General features: G+C 39.2%; 1 protein-coding gene across 3 annotated transcripts in view; it reads right to left on the reverse strand.

Annotated features, from left to right (window-relative positions):
- The window catches only part of LOC124221608 (limbic system-associated membrane protein), a 55,260-nt gene that overhangs the window by 11,583 nt on the left and 24,215 nt on the right, over positions 1–19,462 (reverse strand). For all 3 annotated transcript variants that reach the window (XR_011177484.1, XM_046631791.2, XM_046631792.2), the window contains 2 exons: positions 6,518–6,631; positions 3,998–4,170 (listed from right to left, as the gene is read on the reverse strand). Coding sequence is in view for 2 of the 3 variants with exons in the window: in XM_046631791.2 (XP_046487747.1) it covers positions 3,998–4,170; positions 6,518–6,575 (231 nt within the window). In the remaining variant the exon portion in view is untranslated. The remainder of the gene's footprint in view (positions 1–3,997; positions 4,171–6,517; positions 6,632–19,462) is intronic.

Raw genomic sequence — 19,462 nt, forward strand, 5'->3', positions numbered from 1 at the left:
TTGAAGGCTTCCTATTTGAAATCCTAGATAAAACGAAACATCCAGACCCTAAAAACTACAAAGTAATTCAAAGTAGTTGTATTCTATGAAATATTTACGTCAACGTTAAACCGCAAAGTAATTACATGTATATTACCCGGGAGGCTTGGGATTCGAAATGACGATTGAAATATCAACGCGATCTTTATTTCACCTCAGTGTTATAATTGGTAAATTCCTGGTGCACCGAGTTGATACGATCGACGAATAAATTCATAAACAGTCGAGTTAATTGCGTATGCATGATTACACACATTCGTTCGGTATAAAAGTGTTACAACTCACTTGGGACATATGATTGTAAATTTCTTGAAACAGGCGATACGACACGTATCCCAGCAGTTCCACGCTACAACGTATCGACTCGTATCGTACAACTCTGCAGTGAAAAGTACACGATGTAAAATTTTTACGACGGTCAACGGTGAGCACACATTTTTCCTTGATCCGCATCCAGTCGAGTGGAGTGAATGGTGTAATTGAAATTTGTCGAAATAGCCAAGATTTCATTTGAACGCTGGACCGAATTGCTTGCGGTGAGAACGAAAGCTGTCTCTTCCTCCTCTTCGCCCCGTCAAATTCGGATCAAGTCCACTTTTCCCGATGCTCAAACGGCGATAAAATTCAAGGGAAAGGAATTACTGCTCCGGAGCGTGAGGGGCGAAATCTCGGAGCGAATTACTCGGCGCCGACGGGAGGTAGTTGCTGGCCCTCGACTCTCGTCTGGGCCTCTGGATTGCGCCAGGTCAAGTCGAGGGCCGGAGGTTAAGGTGAGAGGAGGTGGCATGACCTACAAAATCTTGGCCCCCTATTATATTTCACGCGATACCTGCTGCCGAGCCGCAGAGCGACGTTTTGTTACGGAATTTTTCCGGAATCAATACCAGCCTCGCCCGAAGCTCTTACCTACACACCGTGCAGACTCCGACGGACGAAAGCTCCTTTCCACCTTTTCTCAACCAGATGAATTCATCTTTTATTCATGTTTCGTTGAACCGGTACGCAAACGCTTCAACTCGTTTCACCGAATTACAGACTGCTCAGGGTCGCCTTGTATGTTCTCTATCGTTCTTTTTTCCCCCTCGCCATCTCTATTGTATAAACAATTTGGCTTCATTATTTCCTCATCCTTTACTTTTCTCATTTTTTGTTCAACGGTCACTTCGGACCAAGACATCGTTCCACAATTATTTTTTTGCGTGGTTTCATCGTCGCTGAAGTTGAGATAAAAGAATCTCGTTCGCAATTTATTCATTGGAAATACAGGTTGCTCTTATTTTCAACATCTTCGAACGCACGATATTTTATTCTTAAATTACTATGCATGCAGTTTTTAATATTTGATATCACTTTTCTATCACTCTCTGTGGTTAATTAATGCACCAGTTATTTATTTTTGTACTTATAGTATAGACAATAGGGACGAACACATTGTCATTTTCCCATTGTATATTTTGCAGATGCAAAATGATAAGATAATATAATTGTTTTGTTCATGCGATGTGAAAATGTATTTGAAAGGAAAATAAAATAAATGAAAACAAACTCTCGGACTAATACTCTCGCGTGTTTGAGTCAGCGAGAATAATTTGCGAATCCTTTTCGTTCTACATATGTATAAAGCTTGCGGAAATTCCTTGTGCAAATAAGCTATAGTATACAGCTCTGCGTTTGTATAATTTATTCTATAGGATATATATATATATATATATATATACACACGTACACTCATACATAAAAATTGTGTGATTGCATATCGTCGACGCTTATTCTAATGTCTTCAGAAGCTCGAGGGCAAAATTGCACGTCCTGCGCAACCAGCTGAGGTATGATATAAAATATATTTCAAGATTTTCCCCAGGATGAATAAATTTCAAAAGCCGATTAGAAATTAGGATCAATTTATCGAACACTGCTGAAGTGTTGGAATATTTCGTGAAAACACACGAATTTCCTTTTGGTGTTGAAAATATCATAAAAAACACATCAGCATAAAACCTCTAATCGGAATCCTCGCAAGCTCACGCGGCCACTCTGATCGCGTGCTGCAGCCTTTCGCTATCTCTTTGAAATCTCTGCGGGGGATTTCTATTTTTCGTTTTAACGTTGAAAAGAGAATTAGCGTATTTTTTTCGCACTTCTTACTTGCCTGATTTGATATCTGTCTAAAGGCTTTAATTTAATTCTTAACTTGTTTCTGAATCAACTTCTGAGTTTCAGATGTACGTGAAATGTTTGCTGATTTGATGCACGGCAACAAATGTGCTTTCTTCCTTCAGGTACGTTGAAAATACGTACAGATTCAGGAAAGGAATAGCTGTGCGATTTGTATCAAAACTTGTGAGGAAGTGACTTTGGCTCGAAATAACTTTTGGACTACCAAACATTCGTGGGGATCGTGGAGCTCGAATGGTGAAAACGAATTTCAAGGAGTAAAACGACAATGAAGGGTGCCAGAGTGCTGCCTCTCCGAATGGGCATATAAATGAGATATTTTGTAGGTCGTTGGTTGTTTTGTTTGGGGGTCGCTACACTTTTCAACTCCCAAATAGCACCAGCAGTGATATACCAACAATGATATTGGCACTAAATTGGAAGCAAACATTTTGACGGTCGATAAAAATTTGAGTCGATAGAAAAAATAAATGATGTAGCAGCATAAAATAGTGGAATTCTCAGCAGAAATTTAGTCATTTATGTTTCGTTTCAAATCGCTTCAAAATGATTGAAAATTTTGCTGACTCGTTGTTAAAAAATTTTATCCAGATAACTGTTTTCCACAAATTCGCTGAAAAACTTTTCCTCATCATGTTGGAATCGTGAATTATTTAATTTCACAACATTGTACCGATATTGATTACGATCAGTAAATAGCAGTAAATTGCGCAAAGTGCTAAGAACCAAATTTGTTCCAATGAATTTGTGGAAACTGGTACCTGATAAAATGAACCATCGCAGAATGAAGTCGAACGAATATAATACATTTATGAACATTTTGAAGAAATTTGAAACGAATTAGCATCGATATCCAAGGGTTCGTTTCTAATTTTAGTATTTTAGATCTTTGTATTTTTAGAAAGATCTTCTCAGCTGATGGAGATAATTATTTGCTAAGTACTCAGTGAACGACTATTTCGTTACGAAATTATTGAAAAGTGTCAACTTCCGGTCAGCCAACCTCCTTAAAGAAGCAAATGCCGATTTCTCTGTTCCTGTCCGAATGTGGTTCAATCTTTTCAACGATTGCTGATAGACCCGGCTTTATCTTGTCGGGAAATTCTGTTTTGTATTCGTCTCAAGCCACTGCAAGCCCTCAGAGAATAGCTTCGCGCTTCTCCATCTCTACCGCAAAGTGTCTCTCCTCGCTTTCGAGTTGGCCAATATTTAAAGAGATCTTTTATTTCCAATTGTATTCTCAGCTCTCGTCTTTCAATTCTTCCTTTATTGCTTCCTTTTATTCGTCGTATTTATAAAAAATTGGTTTTAATGCGTCTCAATGGACCGGTTTAAAACTTATAGCTAATTCTCGTTGTATTCGACAGGCTGATTCGATTATTGAAATCCCGTTTATCAAGATGTTGATTGATACTTTTCGAAAGGGCATGTCAGCGAAGATTCAAACTTTTTCGATTGACAAGAAACTTCAATTATCCATAAGGTTTCGTGAAAAAAATAATGATTTCCCTTTCAGTTTGGATTTATTATATTCAGCTACGTTCCAAGATATTGGTTCATACGACGTGGGAAATTGGTAAGATTCAAAAAAAACTCTTTGCGTCGACATTTTTTTTCATGTATAATATCAAGTGATTTCACAGCCATTCTTGTACCATAAAATATAAAAGTTGCTATCCAATGTGCAAATCTGATGATTATGCTGCAAGTCCAATCATCTCTAACCAAATTCAGTGATTCAACGTTGTCCGAAATTACATACTTAATGTTTAAATTTACTCACAATACCGGCTCCTGGATCCGTGAGCTTGCAGGGAAGGGTAGCAGTGCTTCCAGTCTGAGCGAGGACTTCTCTGATCGGCCCGTCTGGAATCTCCTCATTTTTACCACTGGGTCCGTTAAGAGGTGACGGTAGGTTGTTGGAAATGGAGTTCTGCTGGTGCCTCGCATCGCCCTCTGCGAAAAAAGGATCTAAATTATCCAAAGTATCAATTTTTTGAAATCCTGACGATGGAGACGAGACGCAGAGCTGAAGGATAGAAAATCGATTACACCCAAGTATTGCGAAACGTGTATTTCGGTACGCGCAGCTTTTATATTTACCCGAGGAGTCTTCCGAACTTCTGTGTAAACCGTCGCGGAGTATACGACAGGAATATTGATTACCCTTCGACATGCGGAAAGGTGAATTTTATCGTTTTATCCCCCAAGCTCTTTTTGTAGTTGCAGAAATCGAGCGTGCAGAAAGTAGCCAGCGGCGTTTTTGGGGGGTATACACGGGGTGATTGTTCAATTGCATGGGAACGCAAAGGCGAAAAACATTGGGTGAAACTTCGAGCACGGGGGTCTGGGAAACTCGGAAGTCCGGAAACCGCTTGATCATCGACAAGTTTCACCCTGGCAACATTTCGGTCAACTGTTGGACCATTAGAAACGGGACGGCGAAACCTGCTCGCGAGATTAATGCGACCACCGAGAAAGTTCGCGTTTAAGACGTTGCGCCCCAGAAACTGAGGGAGAGGGACAGAGAGAGAGAAAGGGAGGGAGAGAGAGAGTATATTACTGTAACTTGCCGAGTCGTCTGGATAGTTGAGTGTATATATACATATAGAGTCGAGTATAAGTTAGTTCACGCAATTATATCACGGCTCTGCGCTAGCTGATGACTTGTTTTCTTTGTGCCGCAACGTTTACCTGTCCAAACTCAGACGCGGCTCTTCTTGGCAAATTTTAGTAGGTTATCGAGGAGACCTGCGTCAGAAACTGACTGAGAGGGTGGATTTAGCGGATTTTAATTGTTTCAAATAGGGTGAAAGTTGGAAATCCGTATCTCGATCGGCAAATTGGTTCGAGTGTGCTTTAAGTCAAAGTTGGAGATTGTATTCTTGGACAGTCTGCTCTACGTCACGATTTCACTTTCTTTTTCACTATTGTGTTTTCTTTTTTACTGTCGTACCTTTTTTTACATTGAATGCAAAAGGCGTAACCTCTGGACAGAGAATCGAAATTCAACTTCGAACAAGAACCATTTTGATGAGGAAAAATATTTCATTTATGGTAAATATGGTCTCAAAATTTGAAGTAAGCTGGTTGAGCTGTTTTCGAGGTATCGTAGGTACCGGATAAGATATCGCCGAGCGAGATGTTTGACATTGTTGTCAATAACAATGCTCCACGTGAATAGATATTGTCGTAAAAGTTGTGCAAACGAACCTCAATCTACATACTTTTCAATAAAACAAACACCAATTGAATTGAATATCTTGTTGTCGCGATACAGATTTCCGAAATTCTCCCTTAACGCCGCTCAAATGTTGCGTGAACAAGCATGATCGAGGATTTGTAAAAACGAATGGAAAAACGATGAAATGGCATTGCCAAAAAGTCCGGCGAAGCTGACAGCCTGCTGAACTTTGAAAACCGCTCGACTCTGCGAAGCTCTACGAGCCGTTACAATTCCGCGGAAATTGGTTTTAAAGTCATTAACTCGTCGCGAATCGAGTGTTTCATGTCTGGCACGAGAATCACTCCGAAACCCGAAGATGAAACTTTTTGATTCAAATTACATCGGCTGTCCGTACCATCTTCAAAACCTCCAAGGGAACCTTCCGCAAAGCCCTGGTTTGTTTTATCCAGGAAACGTTAACTGTGATAATTTCTCCGAAGTAGGAATACTGTTTTCACTCCCCAAGTTTACGCCCGTCAAACTTAGATCTCGCATTATCGAGATTGATCGAACGCTAATTGGAAGCAACGAGCTTATTAGCTCGCGTTGATATCTCGTCCAAACTGCATGTACGGTTTGGCCCCGATACAACAGCCTGGAATTTCCGCGCAGCTCAAATATCGTCCAATTCTCATCTCGTTATGGTCCACTGTGTTCGGTTTCAACTGCTCGTCATTCCGTTCGACCTAGGGTTACGTGTAGTTCCGAGTAATCAGAATTCCCTGCAGCGCAACCGCGCCTCCAGCTATCCTGGAGAACATTGCAATGATGAAACGTCGGAGTAACGTTGTTAAACAGTCGATGATAAAGTCGTTTTCAGACCTAATCTTTGCGCCGCTGATTGGCAAAGTGGTTATGAAATGCGGGGTTGAAATTGGCTCGAACGTAAATTGGTATCGTTTATTTTCTTCTCCGTGAACACGGAGAAACGGCAAGGGTGGGGAAAAAAGTTGATTCGAAGGAATGGAATATTCATCGCTCTGTAGTTGCTTCATGAAACGAAAGACAAGAGAGGATTTGAGGCGAACTTGAGTCGAACCTCACCAATGGAATTTTGTGGTATTCGTAATAACTCACCTGCGAAGTAGAGGTTGATTTCAATCGCGAGGGCAATGAGAACGAAGTGTCTCTTCATGGCGTTTGATTGGTGCCGGTGCGTGTGTCTTCTTACCACTTCTTTATACCTTCAATCTGAAATGAAAAACACAAAGTGAGCTCGTCATGCTTCATTGCTGCCACTGTATGATTTTTTTTCACGTAACGTAGAGTTGGATCGAAAATATGTCGAAGCGAAAACGTGGCGAATCCAAGGTTTAAAAATTCAAGTATCTTGTATGCGCGATCCTTGTATAAATGTAGATCCTTGCTACGAGTTCATCAGCCGCGTAAAGTTTGTCAGAAAATAATCCTCCCGAGTTTATAGGCGGTATTATAAGTACGGCGGTAAGAAAGGCTGCCCTGTGTCAGCGAGAAGAGGGATAAAAAGGGAGTGAAAAAAAATTGAGAGGGAGACGAGGAATTGAGTAAGAAAAGAGTGTAAGGATACTCGAGTGTAAGGCGGTTGAATAGCCGCTTTTGGCAGAGCTGCATGGGAGAAGTGGAGGTAACACGACATTAACCAACCTTTTCAGTAAAACCAGCAAAACCCAGAGGAGAGAGGGTTTCTATCACCCTGGTCAAGTCTCTTTTTACTTACATTTTTTCCTCTCTCTCTCTTGTCTGTTTTTCACTGTTTTCCGTTTCCTTTTTATCGAATCATTCCGCATTGTGACTCGGACATCGTCGACCGATCGATTATTCTATCGGAATTGTTAGGATCTATTGATTAATGTACGTTTTAGTCTATCGCTTCGGAATTGTGGTTCAAAAAAATAAACGTTCAAATAATTTTTACTCATTCAACGGCCCGGATGTTTATTGGTACTGATTCCGTAGTCATTTTTTTACTTTCTTCTACAGTTACTGTATGATTACATGACTGTAGAAATACATACCAGGTGAATGTTGCGAAATTCGTAAAGACTTTTAAGCTGTCGAATAATTTTCCACCTATTTATTGTAAGAGAAAAAAAATGTCTAGATAAGTATAAAAAGTGTAGCTCGCGTAATTCGCGCCTTTTAGAGATCTTCAGTAACAGCACAAACTTTGAGATTAACTCAGTGTATCTAAATTAGACTCATATACTGGCGGTATTTCAATATTCTCCATTTCCAGGAAGTGGAAAATAAAAAAAATAAATAAAAAAAAATTAGTCGGATCAAATACGATGGGGTCAAAGGTTAGGTACACCGGAAGAATGCGTGTTTGCCGAGAACACGTCTGATTTCCTCAAGGAGCGTGTCGTTGTCAAAGCTTTTCGCAGGGAGCGAGAGCAGCGACCGAAGCCCTGAGGGGTAAGACAAGCGGCAAAATGCGAAGGGAAAAAAACCGATAAGGGGGGGGGGGGGGGGGAGGATGGGAAAAAAGCTGACCCCAACTCCCAGAGTTCCGCATACAGGGTATCCTGGAGGAATTCCCCAGTTGTAAGAAGCTTTCGTCAGACGGGTAGGAAAAGCTCGCGTTCCTGTGGGAAGGCGTAAATATCCGAGTACATGCTCGCGGCTTCGGAATATTAACTTTGGCGAATCGCCATCCGAAATGATCAACTTCCGAAGACACGTGCCATGTGCTTCTTGATATTTCCCAACTTCATTTTTATGGAGTATATACGGCTGCATGCTGACCCACAGTTTATTTTCTTCCCACTTTAAGGGGGGATTTGGCGTGAACGTTTGTGATTTATCGCATTTTCTAGAATTTCTTTCCAAAAATCTATTAAGAATTTTGGGATTTGAGTTTTTTTTGCTTAATAATGTAGAATTTGGACTATCTTTCGGAATCTTTTTACTGCAAAATATTGTGAAATAGCCGCTGTATGCGGCATAATAGCGTAAAATGTGTATTTTTTATCGTCTAACGTGATATTTGAAATTTGAGTTATCGTAAACAGAAAATTCAAAAAGACTTGTTAGTGACAGACCTCACAGCCGGGTACTACAAGAACCCAAATTTCCTTTTGTACTAGCTATAGGTCTCACAGTCACCCTTCTCGATAGACTCAAAACAATAATAGTGGGTTCGGGGTCGATTTAACGATTAATAATATGGCCATCAGATATGAAACTGTACGTCAGGGTTTATTGTACAGGCTTTACATTCATTCAATCAGTAATCATTCAACGCTTGTGTCAACTTGGGTAACTTTCTAACGGTTATCCGTTCAACACGGGTCTCGTCGCGAGCAGAACCGGAGTAGGCCCCGGGATGACGCGTACAGGTACCATCTCACCCGAAATCATCTGTCAGTACCTGGACTATTTTAACCGGGGGCTGCGAGCCGCGCCGGTTTCTCGACACGGAAACCACCCTGAGATAGCTCAGCTACCCCGGCGAGGCCAGCCCACGCGGCTACACCAATTTTGTGTGATTTGTTATTTATTTTCAAGTCTTTTTGATCCGCGGACTGCAATAACCACGTTGGTTCCCCAACGCGTCAACCACCCTGGGTCCAAACCTCAATCATGAGGCCCCGGGAAGGCCAGCGCGAGAATCCCCAACCGGCTTTACCTAGTTCTGCTCTCGCATCTAATTACTCGATCACAAGTACGTTAGAAACACGATCCAACGTCATTTAATAATCAAATCGATCATTATGAGCCTCGATTCGCCGAGTTGATAGCCCTATGTTCACGCAGTTCACTGTATCACTCTCGCACAAATAACGAGCTACTTTCAACAAAACTCACGTGTTTTCTCTTCCGAGTTTCGACTAATACACTTCTTAATTTTTTACACATTCTCAGGTTGATATCGCGTTAAACATCGGATTATAACTTAATAATGACATGGGACAACAATGGTCTGTGGCAACGGCTGATTACGAAATTATAGGTCATAGAGCACTAGTTTCAGCTGTTGTTTTCTGTCTATGTATTGGTATGCGTCGCCAACAGGACTATTAAAATATATGAGTATGACTACACTGAGACAAATTTTATTTGTTACAGTAACTAGAAAAATTCAGTAAAATAGGTATCGTTAAAAAACTGTTTGAATATTGTTGCAATTACGAAAAACGAGGTACACGTAACCATTTTGCGCTGTCGCCGATCCTTTTTTTGTAATTGAAACCCAAAATCAGTTTGCTCGATTTACTCTACTTTTTCATTTAAATAAGGCTTCAACGTCAATTTATTGTTGCAGAAGCATTAAATTTTCGCAACAGTTACAAGAAAATATAGTTACAGTGATCGCAATGGTAAAGAATAGTAACGGATATCAGACTTTCTGGTAACAGCTACAAAACTAATTTTCATTTTCATTTGCTATCCGGAACCATATTTTTAGATTATGGTAAAAAATGAAAATAGTTAAGAACTGAGCGGTAACCGAAACTAAAAATTTCTCTCAGTGTATAGTCCAAACTACAATCATGTCGATATCGTGATATCGCATAATTTTAAAGTCATAGTATCATGTTTTAACGTTTCGACCATAGTCATACCCATATTTTCAAAATCTTTTCGAATTTTCGTTTAGGACAATTGGTACTCCAAAAATCACGTTAATTATCAGAAACCACGCATTTTCTGTAACAAACGTTGAATGATAGTTTACATTTTAGATTATTGACTACAAAAACCCGAATCTAAAAATTTCTCACAGTTTTCTAGAAAAAAATAGGTAGAAAAATAAGCGCCCACACTAAACCCCCCCTTAATTCTCTCCGCAGGTTTACGCGAATAAGATATTGCCCTAATAAGTTGCACGAATGTCGCAACGGAAAATGGATAGACAGATAAGTACACATAACCGAGTTTCCCGCAGGTACGGAGCGCCCGATAGTTCTTCAGTTAACGTCTTATATTGCAACCATAACACACGGCATTCAGCTCTCTGCAATACTTTTTACTATGTTCTTTAAACATTCTCCTCTCGTACTTACACTGCGGCATGCCGCATGAGATTTCATTCTTTTATTACTCGTCCACACTTTTCTTTTTTCCCGGTAACCTTGTTTCTACACGTTCAACTCGTATGAGCTTTACGCTCGGAATTCATTCGCTTTACAGATTGGCAATGTAAGCTTACACGTATCGCAAACGCGCGAAGTTCAATGCTCTTTTTTATGGACCATCGACAGCGTTAGCTTTATTTTGAAATTCGACTCTTATTACAAACTTGCATTCTTTCATATGAATGGTTTTTTTTCTTTAAACTTGATTTTCACGGTTTTATAGGAAATTTTCAATTTGTCATGTGCTCAACAGAAACGTTCAACTTTTAACGCACGCTGTTTGGTCAAATTTCTTTAACGAAATTGACTGAGACGTGTAAGTTTCTTCACAGGTTTTGAATTCAATCAAAAAATCGTTATAGATGGCGAATGAAATTGTTTAATATTGAACTGACGAAGTACACACTTTGGGAATTACCGAAATGGTACAATAAACGTTTTATCTCAAGATTGTCTCACGATTCGAATCTACAAATTAATTATTACTCCTATAACCTTCGAAACTTTTTCAAAATTATATTTTGGTTTCTTCTTCGTTTTTCTAACGTACAATTAGTTTCACTGAACGAGTCCTAATACGCATCGCGACAGCTGAATTGCCGTGTTCCTGTGACAGCTGCGATTCTTGGAGCTTTTCGCGCGGAAAGCTTGCGGGGTTGTGAATACGTGGCAAGGCGTATACTGTAAGGTATTTGGGTGGAATTTCGTCGTTACTGTTCTTCTCTCCTTGCGCTACGCCTATTCGCCTCCATTTACTGTCATTCTCACACTTTATATACCTGCCAGTCGACGTTGTTTTCCTTATCATTAAAAACAATGACTGAGAGTCGTTAAAAGTTTTAAAAATACGACAAGATGGAGTAAAAGTTTCGGTTAAAATTGACCAGGCACGTCGAGTAAATATTATAATCAAAATGAAGTTGCGATAAAATTTAAAATTCTCGTGACAAAATGTTACAAGTCTTCTAGATCCAAAATTACGATTTTTCAGATACATCTTGCGTTTGATATAATAAAAATAATAAACGAAAGAAAAAAAAGAAAAAATACAACCAATCTTTACATATTGTATTCTATTTATTTCAAAGCCTTTGTGCTTTACTTAATCTCAAAGTTTTTCATTTAAAATTCGATCACCTATATTAAGGTATGCTAATTGAACAAGTGTTTCGCAAAGACTGTACAATACTTGGAAATACATCAAAGTTCGAGCTTCGAGTGATTAATTTTTTTGTGTAACTTATATATGTATTAATATATTAGCTTTTGCCGAGGGCCTACATCAAAGGGCTGAAACGTCAAGCAATTGACAGTGTTTGATTTTGACCTAAGACACCGAGAACCGAAATTCACATATATTATATAAGGTCGGAAAAAACCCATTAATAATCGAGCTTCAAGTTATCGATTTTTTCAAAAACTCGTAAAAACTTGCATTCTGCTATTTTTCCATGTAGAAAAAAAATCCCAGACTATTCAACGTTTTTTCATATTGAACGAGTAAAACTGAGTTGCAGGATTCAGTTTTGTCGGTCTATAGTAACGCAGCCTTGGGGAATAAAAAATACCAACTTTTTACTACGATGCGTCCGGAGTTACTCGCCGCTGTCGAACAGCGCTGAAACAATATTTTCTCGTTAAACAATAACGCATTAAGGGCTGAAGTCCGCACGTGCTGAGGTATTTGAAGAGGTTAATGAGCTCCGGAGAGGAACTGTTCTCTATACGTATAACCAGGGATCGATAGGTGAGGAGGAGACGTTGGGTCGGTGAACGGCTCATGCCAGCCTTTTCGGTCTTCACTGCCGTCAACTTTCCATGCACACACATAAATCCGGGATAGTATTAACGCAAGGTAAGGTTCGCGTAGACGCAGGCCGAGTTTCACAAGAGTTTTTAAATTGGGGATGTTGGAGAGCGAGTTTCGGAATTGCGGGAAAAATCCTGAGGGATAATCCCATTTCATTCCTAATGCGAATCACCGAGAGTTCAAGTATATAAGCTTTGCGAAAACCTGAAAACGGATTTTACAGGGCACTGTTTTACCGGTTTATAGCCCTCAAAGCGTCGGAAACACTGATCACATATTCATTGTAGAAAAAAGCACTCTGAGAAATGGGATTCTTCGCAGACGTTAGGGCGTATGTAATGTTTTTCAGAAACAATTCACTGCACACCCGAACAAGAGATATTTGGGAAAACAAGAGACTTGGGTAGAAAAATGTTCATTTTCGTAAATCACTTTGAAACGAGATGCAACCGATTTCGATCAAAATCCAATCAGGTCCGAATGATTTTAGACGATTTTCAAGAGATCTCAAAACGTGGAAATCCAGCGAAAGCTCAACCTATCATTTCCAGGGTATTTGAGGCAACTAATTGAATTCTCGGAAGAGCTGAAAGCTGAAAAACAAAATAACGCGTCTCCTTAAGCGGACAGCAAACATCGGCCACGAATTTTTCTGAATTGACATAATTCATAATACTTACTGAAAAGGAAAATAGATATCCGAGTTCGATAATAATCAGTTTCTGTAGCATCGCACGTAATCCTCCCCTTGGGCGTTTAATCCATCGATTATCGGCAATCAGTCCAAGTACGAATACGAGCCGCGATCAAAGCTCAATTTTGGTATATCTCAATTTTGGTCTATGGACGATTCGCCTTTTCGCCGCGGGTCGATCGTCGATTAATCAGGTGAAACCTTTGAAACGACCATCATCGCTTCGCCCCGGATGGGCTTACCCTAATCTCCCCTGTTGGATAGTTTTTGTGTGGTTTCTCCTCAATGACATCTTGTTCAGCCTTTACCACCCCGATGGGGTTATTGCCATCACGCAGGGTGCGGACAGACGGAATTAACGTCGTCTATCGATCCGGAGTCGCGATTTTTCCCTTTCAAAAAAGCTCGGCATCGCGGTTTTCACTGATTTTCAATCCGGTTTCGCGCGTCACCCTCACGCCATTACTACAGCTAACACCAGTTCACGTTTTGCAAACTGGCGTGATTTTTCCTGCTTTTAGGATGTCGCCACTTGATCATCGTTACTCGTATTTCATTTGTCGAACAAATTACTTCGCCCAGGATTAGGAAAGTTCTTCTTATCGTGACACACGAGGCTCCTGACCGCAGTTTCCGACCGCTTAATTATCCGCAATAAAACAGAACTTTGCGAAAATCTAGGTCAACGACGCGGTGGAGGTTCTTTGCAAATCGGATGATATGCGATACCTCGGTTGCAGTTTTTTCTCCATCATAAATCGTTTTAACATTAATGTTCGGGTTATTCAACTGATTAGACAAAAACTGCCGCTATCGTTATCAACATTTTGTGAAAATGATCGAAATTAATGGAGTAAACGTGCTCCTTGACCATTTAAGTGGCTTTACAAACATAAGCGTAGCAGAATTTTCATTTCTATCACATTTTTTCTCTTTTCTTTTACTTTTTCACCCGAGGGTTGATCCCATTAGAAATATTTTAATGCGAGGCGAAGGGTGGCGCGAACGAGGGAAATGTGACGTAACGCAAAAGTATAACAAAATAGGTAGATACCTATACCGGGCAACCAAACGGATGGTGAAAGGGACTTTGTGTATACAATATAATTCTCACGCGGCACATTGTTGTGATTATATCTTTCCCATTCATTTATTTCGTTCCTGTACTTTTATATTTCACCCTGGCAGAAACGAAAATATACGGACGCATACATGTATATTCCGAGAAGGGATCTCGGACGTTGCGAATGGTAATTCATACGCCTTGGTACTTTACAGGGCCAAATAATTAGCCTATATACATGCATATGTACGTATAATACATGGTATTATATACAGACCGGCGTTACGGGTGCGTGAATTCGTACGCGTGGCTTTTTATACGTGTATTTCTATATGTATACACGCGCAAAGAGAAAAAAATTAGCAGGAAAAATAAATTTCCTCCCGTGCCTCTGTTGTTTGCCTTTTTTCTCTTTCTTTCTTAAATTTTTATTATTATTCTTTTAATTTCAGTACACGATAACAAAAGATGGAGATATAAAAAAAATACGTACTCGCACATATTCAGAAGCGTCCTTTTTTCTTTCATGTAATTCTTTCATATTTTAATGTTCGAATTCACTGCCGTTCAAGCATTTAACGTAACGAAATCTAACGTCAGCGAGAAAGCTAGATAGATAGGTCTAAATTTTTCACAATTTTTTAAAAGTAGTGCATCAATTTTCACATCCTTTTCTCAACGTACCGAATGCGAGGTGTAACTAAAAATTTGCACATTTTAAGTGTATTTATATATTGTATATAAAGTATTTCTATAAATGTTGACGATTAAGAAATTGTCTCTTAAGAATTACACTGTTCAACACTTGTTTTGTTATCCTTCACATTTGAGATTCGATGTCAAAAACCCTAGTAGTAAGCGTAGTTTTTAGAAATTGGCCTTAGTTATTTATTTTATCAAAATTTTCATATATAACCCAAAAAAGTAATATTTCGATAAAAAATTCAATTTTTTTTTTAAATATGTATAGTCTACCAAAAAATCCTTCTTTCCGTTGAGTTGTGTTATATGTGTTCAGTTTCAAAATATCGAAATTGAGTCACATTTAATCAATTTAATTAACCGTACAACATATCATGACATATTGCAAATTTATTTTAACGTCAATTCATACTTCGTACTTGGTAGAAATAACGTTTCAACTGTGAAAAAAACGTACAATCAAAATAATGAATTTCAACGACTTCCATTTCTAGATCCGAGATAAAAAGATGGGCATGGAAAGCCTTTCGATATTGGTTCGATATTACTGCGACATTCATGTGCGAATAACTAAACTCGAAGAGACGTGACGTGGTATCATTTTCGGAACAGGCTTTCTCCCCGAATACGACCCCGATATTAGAGAGCGTAACGACCGAAAGGCGTGCGGCATTCATTCATCTTGCATTATATTGTAATTAAGTGATTATACCGCACGGTCATTAAAACTGCGATTGCGGCGACGGCGGAATGACGTTCTTGGTGGCAGCTGTTCGGTTTTCATCCGATAACCGGAAGTGTGGCGTGTCGACTTGTTCGCTTTAAAACCGTTTGAATTATCTCATGGTGCATCGCTAACTTTATACCCGTGTTGTATGTCTGTCTCTGCCTATGTGCGAATACAGATACGGGGCATTCCATGCTAACTCGACCTAAGTCTGACCCTTGATATCTCCGATTTGGTGTTCGATTTTTTATACGATTGTTTCAACTCTCGAAAACACGCAGTTTTTTTTTCTTCAAGTATTTTCGAACCGATTTTAACCGTTTAGAATTTTTCGAAACGATCATATTGGTCGGCACAATTTGAAAATCTGAAAAATCATGTGTCATGTATCAAAATTTTTAAGCTTTGAGCTGGAGTGGACTGAATTTTCTTTCCAATTTGATAAAAAAATTTCGAATAAAGGTCGAAGAAAATATATCAAAAAACTTTTCTTTACTTTTTGTCAAATTAAAAGGAAGAGCCAGTCCACTTTGACTCAAAGCTTAAAAATTTTGATACTTGATAAATGATATTTCAGATTTTTAAATTGTATCGATTAATAATTTCGTTTTTAAAAATTGTAGATAATTCAAATCGATTCGGAAGATTTAGGAATCAAACAAAAAAAAAAAAAAACCGAGTGCCTTCGAGAGTCGAAACAATCATACAAAAAAATCGCGAGCCAAATCAGAGAGGTGAAGGGCCAGACCCTGATCGATTTGGCATGGAATGCCTCACATGTAACCGTATCCCCAGCCTGCTTCGAATCTATACCGTGTGATAAGGCACGTGCCGTCGCGATTCACGCTCGACTTGCACTCAGTTGACTTTTTTCCCCGAAAGGGTTGAAAAACATGCTTGCATAGATGCGGATCTAAGGAAATCGCCTCGGGCTTGTGCCGGCAGAATTTTTTGCCGCAATTTTAACCAGGTGAACGACGTCTGGAATGTATGCATTGTGTGTACCATACCTATATTTGCGTTCGTATCCTGAGGGTATGACTTAATCGGCGTTCATTTCTAAAAAACGCACGTTCCATACATTTATTCATATATTCTGTGTAGGTATAAACCTTGTATTCGAATATATACGGAGATTATTATACGTACGTGCAACAAGGATTTCGGTGGAATTAGCTTGACGGGCGATTTTGGAACGTCTGCACCGTGTTTTATGATTTTTAAACGAAGACAAATTACCCCGCTGTTAACCAAAGTCACGGTTAGCCGCAAGTTTTTATTTATATTTACCGCTCGTTTCTCCGTTATCCCAGTTTTACTTTTGCCAAATTTATACCTGATGTTATAGAGTCCCTAATTCCACGTTAACCAGGACTGACAATGAGTAAAAAATGCTTTTAAGAATGTATAATCAAAGCAGAGCGTTTAAAATGGTTTTCTTTAAAAACGATTTTTCATAAAATGGTATAATTTGAAACATAACATTCAAAAGAATTATTTCCAACCGATTATGAAAGGTACCATTCAATCAGTATAAATACTAGGAAAAAATACGTATATTCCTTCAAATTTCCGAGGATCGAAACAACCTGCAGCTTCTATAAATGTTTAAGAAACTGCTTCAATAACTGATCGGTACTGCTACAATATTTTCAGACAATAATTTTTAATTTTTAATGGAGTGGAAAGATTTGTCTTAATGCCGCGTCGTTTTTATCAAAACAATGATATTTAAATTTCTAGCCCACCCGATATCTTCGCGTGATTCTATTTAATATTTCCATCTGTAATCGTATTCGGCTGCGGGGGTGCGATCGATTTAAGAGTGTTTCATAAAAGGCTAGTAAATCCTCGGAGTTTTTAACCTCAAAGAAACTCGGAGCGCAGCGTTGAGATTTCGTGGCTGTGATTCAAGTATAGTAAAGTCATTTCCAGCCATCTCCGAGCTGTGACTAGTAACGCCCAATCTGTGTTTCGCGATCCTGGCACTGGCGGCTTCATTTTGCCGAACTGCTTCGGGGTTCGGTACGATTTCCTGCTGCCAGGCCGTAATTGTGTCGAAAAAAAGAAAAGAAAATTAATGCACGCAATCGGATTCACTCAATCGCCTTCGCATCTATGTCTGATGAAACCTCTTGCGATGGGGTGAATAGGAAACAGTTTTTTTTTTTTTTTTAACAATATTCGAATTTCGAAAAAAAGAAAATGGTTGAAAATTTCTTTAATTCTATTCATACTTGTTGTATTCAACATAGGTATGTATATCAGCGGAAGATGCGCGACAAATTTTATTTAAAGATATCGAGGTTTTGACAGTGCAAGTAACTTTTCAGGCTCGCGCAATCTCACCATTTTATTCTATTCTATTTCTTTTTTACCGTTTGAATGTTCAACAAAAGCTAAATGACATTCAGTTGAAAACTATGTATGGGTATGAAGTGAAAATGTTCAATGAAATAATTAATGAAGCCTGTCAATTTCCACAAGAAGTTCCAGAAAAATTTTAATGGAAGCTAATCAAATTTGAAGACACGAATGACTATAGAAGGTGTGTATTTTATGACTTTCATTTTCATTCTTACAACGTCGAACCGAACGTATCATCAAATTTGATCAGTAATGTGAGGTTTTTATCAGAAAACAATTCGCTACGCACTGAGATAAATTTTTGGTTCCGGTTACCGCTCAGTCTTTAACTATTTTCAGTTTTTACCACAATCGAAAAATATAGTTCTAGGTACAAAATGAAAATTAGTTTTGTGGCTGTTACCAGAAAGTCTAGTATCCCTTACTATTCTTTCTCATTGCGATCACTGTTACTATATTTTCTTGTAACTGTTGCGACAATTTAATGCCTGTACAACGATAAATTGACGTTAAAGCCTTATTTAACTAAAAAAGTAGAGTTAACCTCAGAAACTAATTTTGCGTTGCAATTACCAAAAAAGGATCGACAATAGCGCAAAATGGTTAGGTGTACCTCGTTTTTCGTAATTCAAACAGTTTTTTTTAACGATACCTATTTTACTGAATTTTTTCTAGTTACTGCAACAAATGAAATTTTCTCAGCGCAGCAATCGAGTACACGTTTCAGGTTTTCTGAAATTTTTCCACAAATGAACTATCCGTGCATAAGAAAGTTCGAGGAACCCTTATAACCTTGGCGTCGTCTGACGGACTCGATCGACTTTCTTTCAGGCACGTCCCGGATTAAGATCTGCAACCACGTTCTTTTATGACCCATCGGCATTCCAAGTCAAGGACGCACCTTTGGCTCGATAAGAGTTTTGCGAGAGTTGCCGCAATACTGAAAATCTGCGAAATTGATCGAACATTTTTTTTTTTTTTATCCCTTCAAGCCATTTCGTCTAGGATGATCATTTCGAAGAGTATAAATGTCCTGCCGACAATTCCCTACAGTTGGATTTAAATTTACAACGGTCGTTGTTTTTCCGGTATCTCGGGAGGAAATTTGCGGTCGCGAGGGAATCTTAACTTTATTTTTGTCCATTACTTTTTCTCTTTTTTCCTCCCCCCCCCCCCCCCCCCCGCAAACGTTTCGCTTTTTCTTTTAACCTTTTTTTTTGTATTCTAATTTTATTAGAGAAGGCACTCGAGGAATGAAAGCTGTATAGCGGAAAATACACCCCGTCCCCTGTAAAAGACGAGCTTGGCGAGGGTCTGCACCGTATCCTGGGCGAGATTACCGGGCGGCCAGACGGAGGGTCGGGCTATTATCGAATCATTTTGCGCCAAACTCGTTTTCATACTCACCCAAGGACCGCAGGCAGAGCGAAGAGAAGGAAACGGGCGAAATAAAGAAAGGGACTCGGTAAGCTCGCCCTTAAAACGAGGGTATCCAGCTCATCAGGCCTGTTTCAACTGCACATACATACTTTCAAGACTCTAATTGAAGGTAAATACACTGTATAAAGTACTTGAAGTTAATGAGGCGACGTCGAGGACAAT

Source organism: Neodiprion pinetum, chromosome 6 (genome assembly GCF_021155775.2).
Source record: "Neodiprion pinetum isolate iyNeoPine1 chromosome 6, iyNeoPine1.2, whole genome shotgun sequence".
Taxonomy (NCBI): Eukaryota; Metazoa; Arthropoda; class Insecta; order Hymenoptera; family Diprionidae; genus Neodiprion; species Neodiprion pinetum.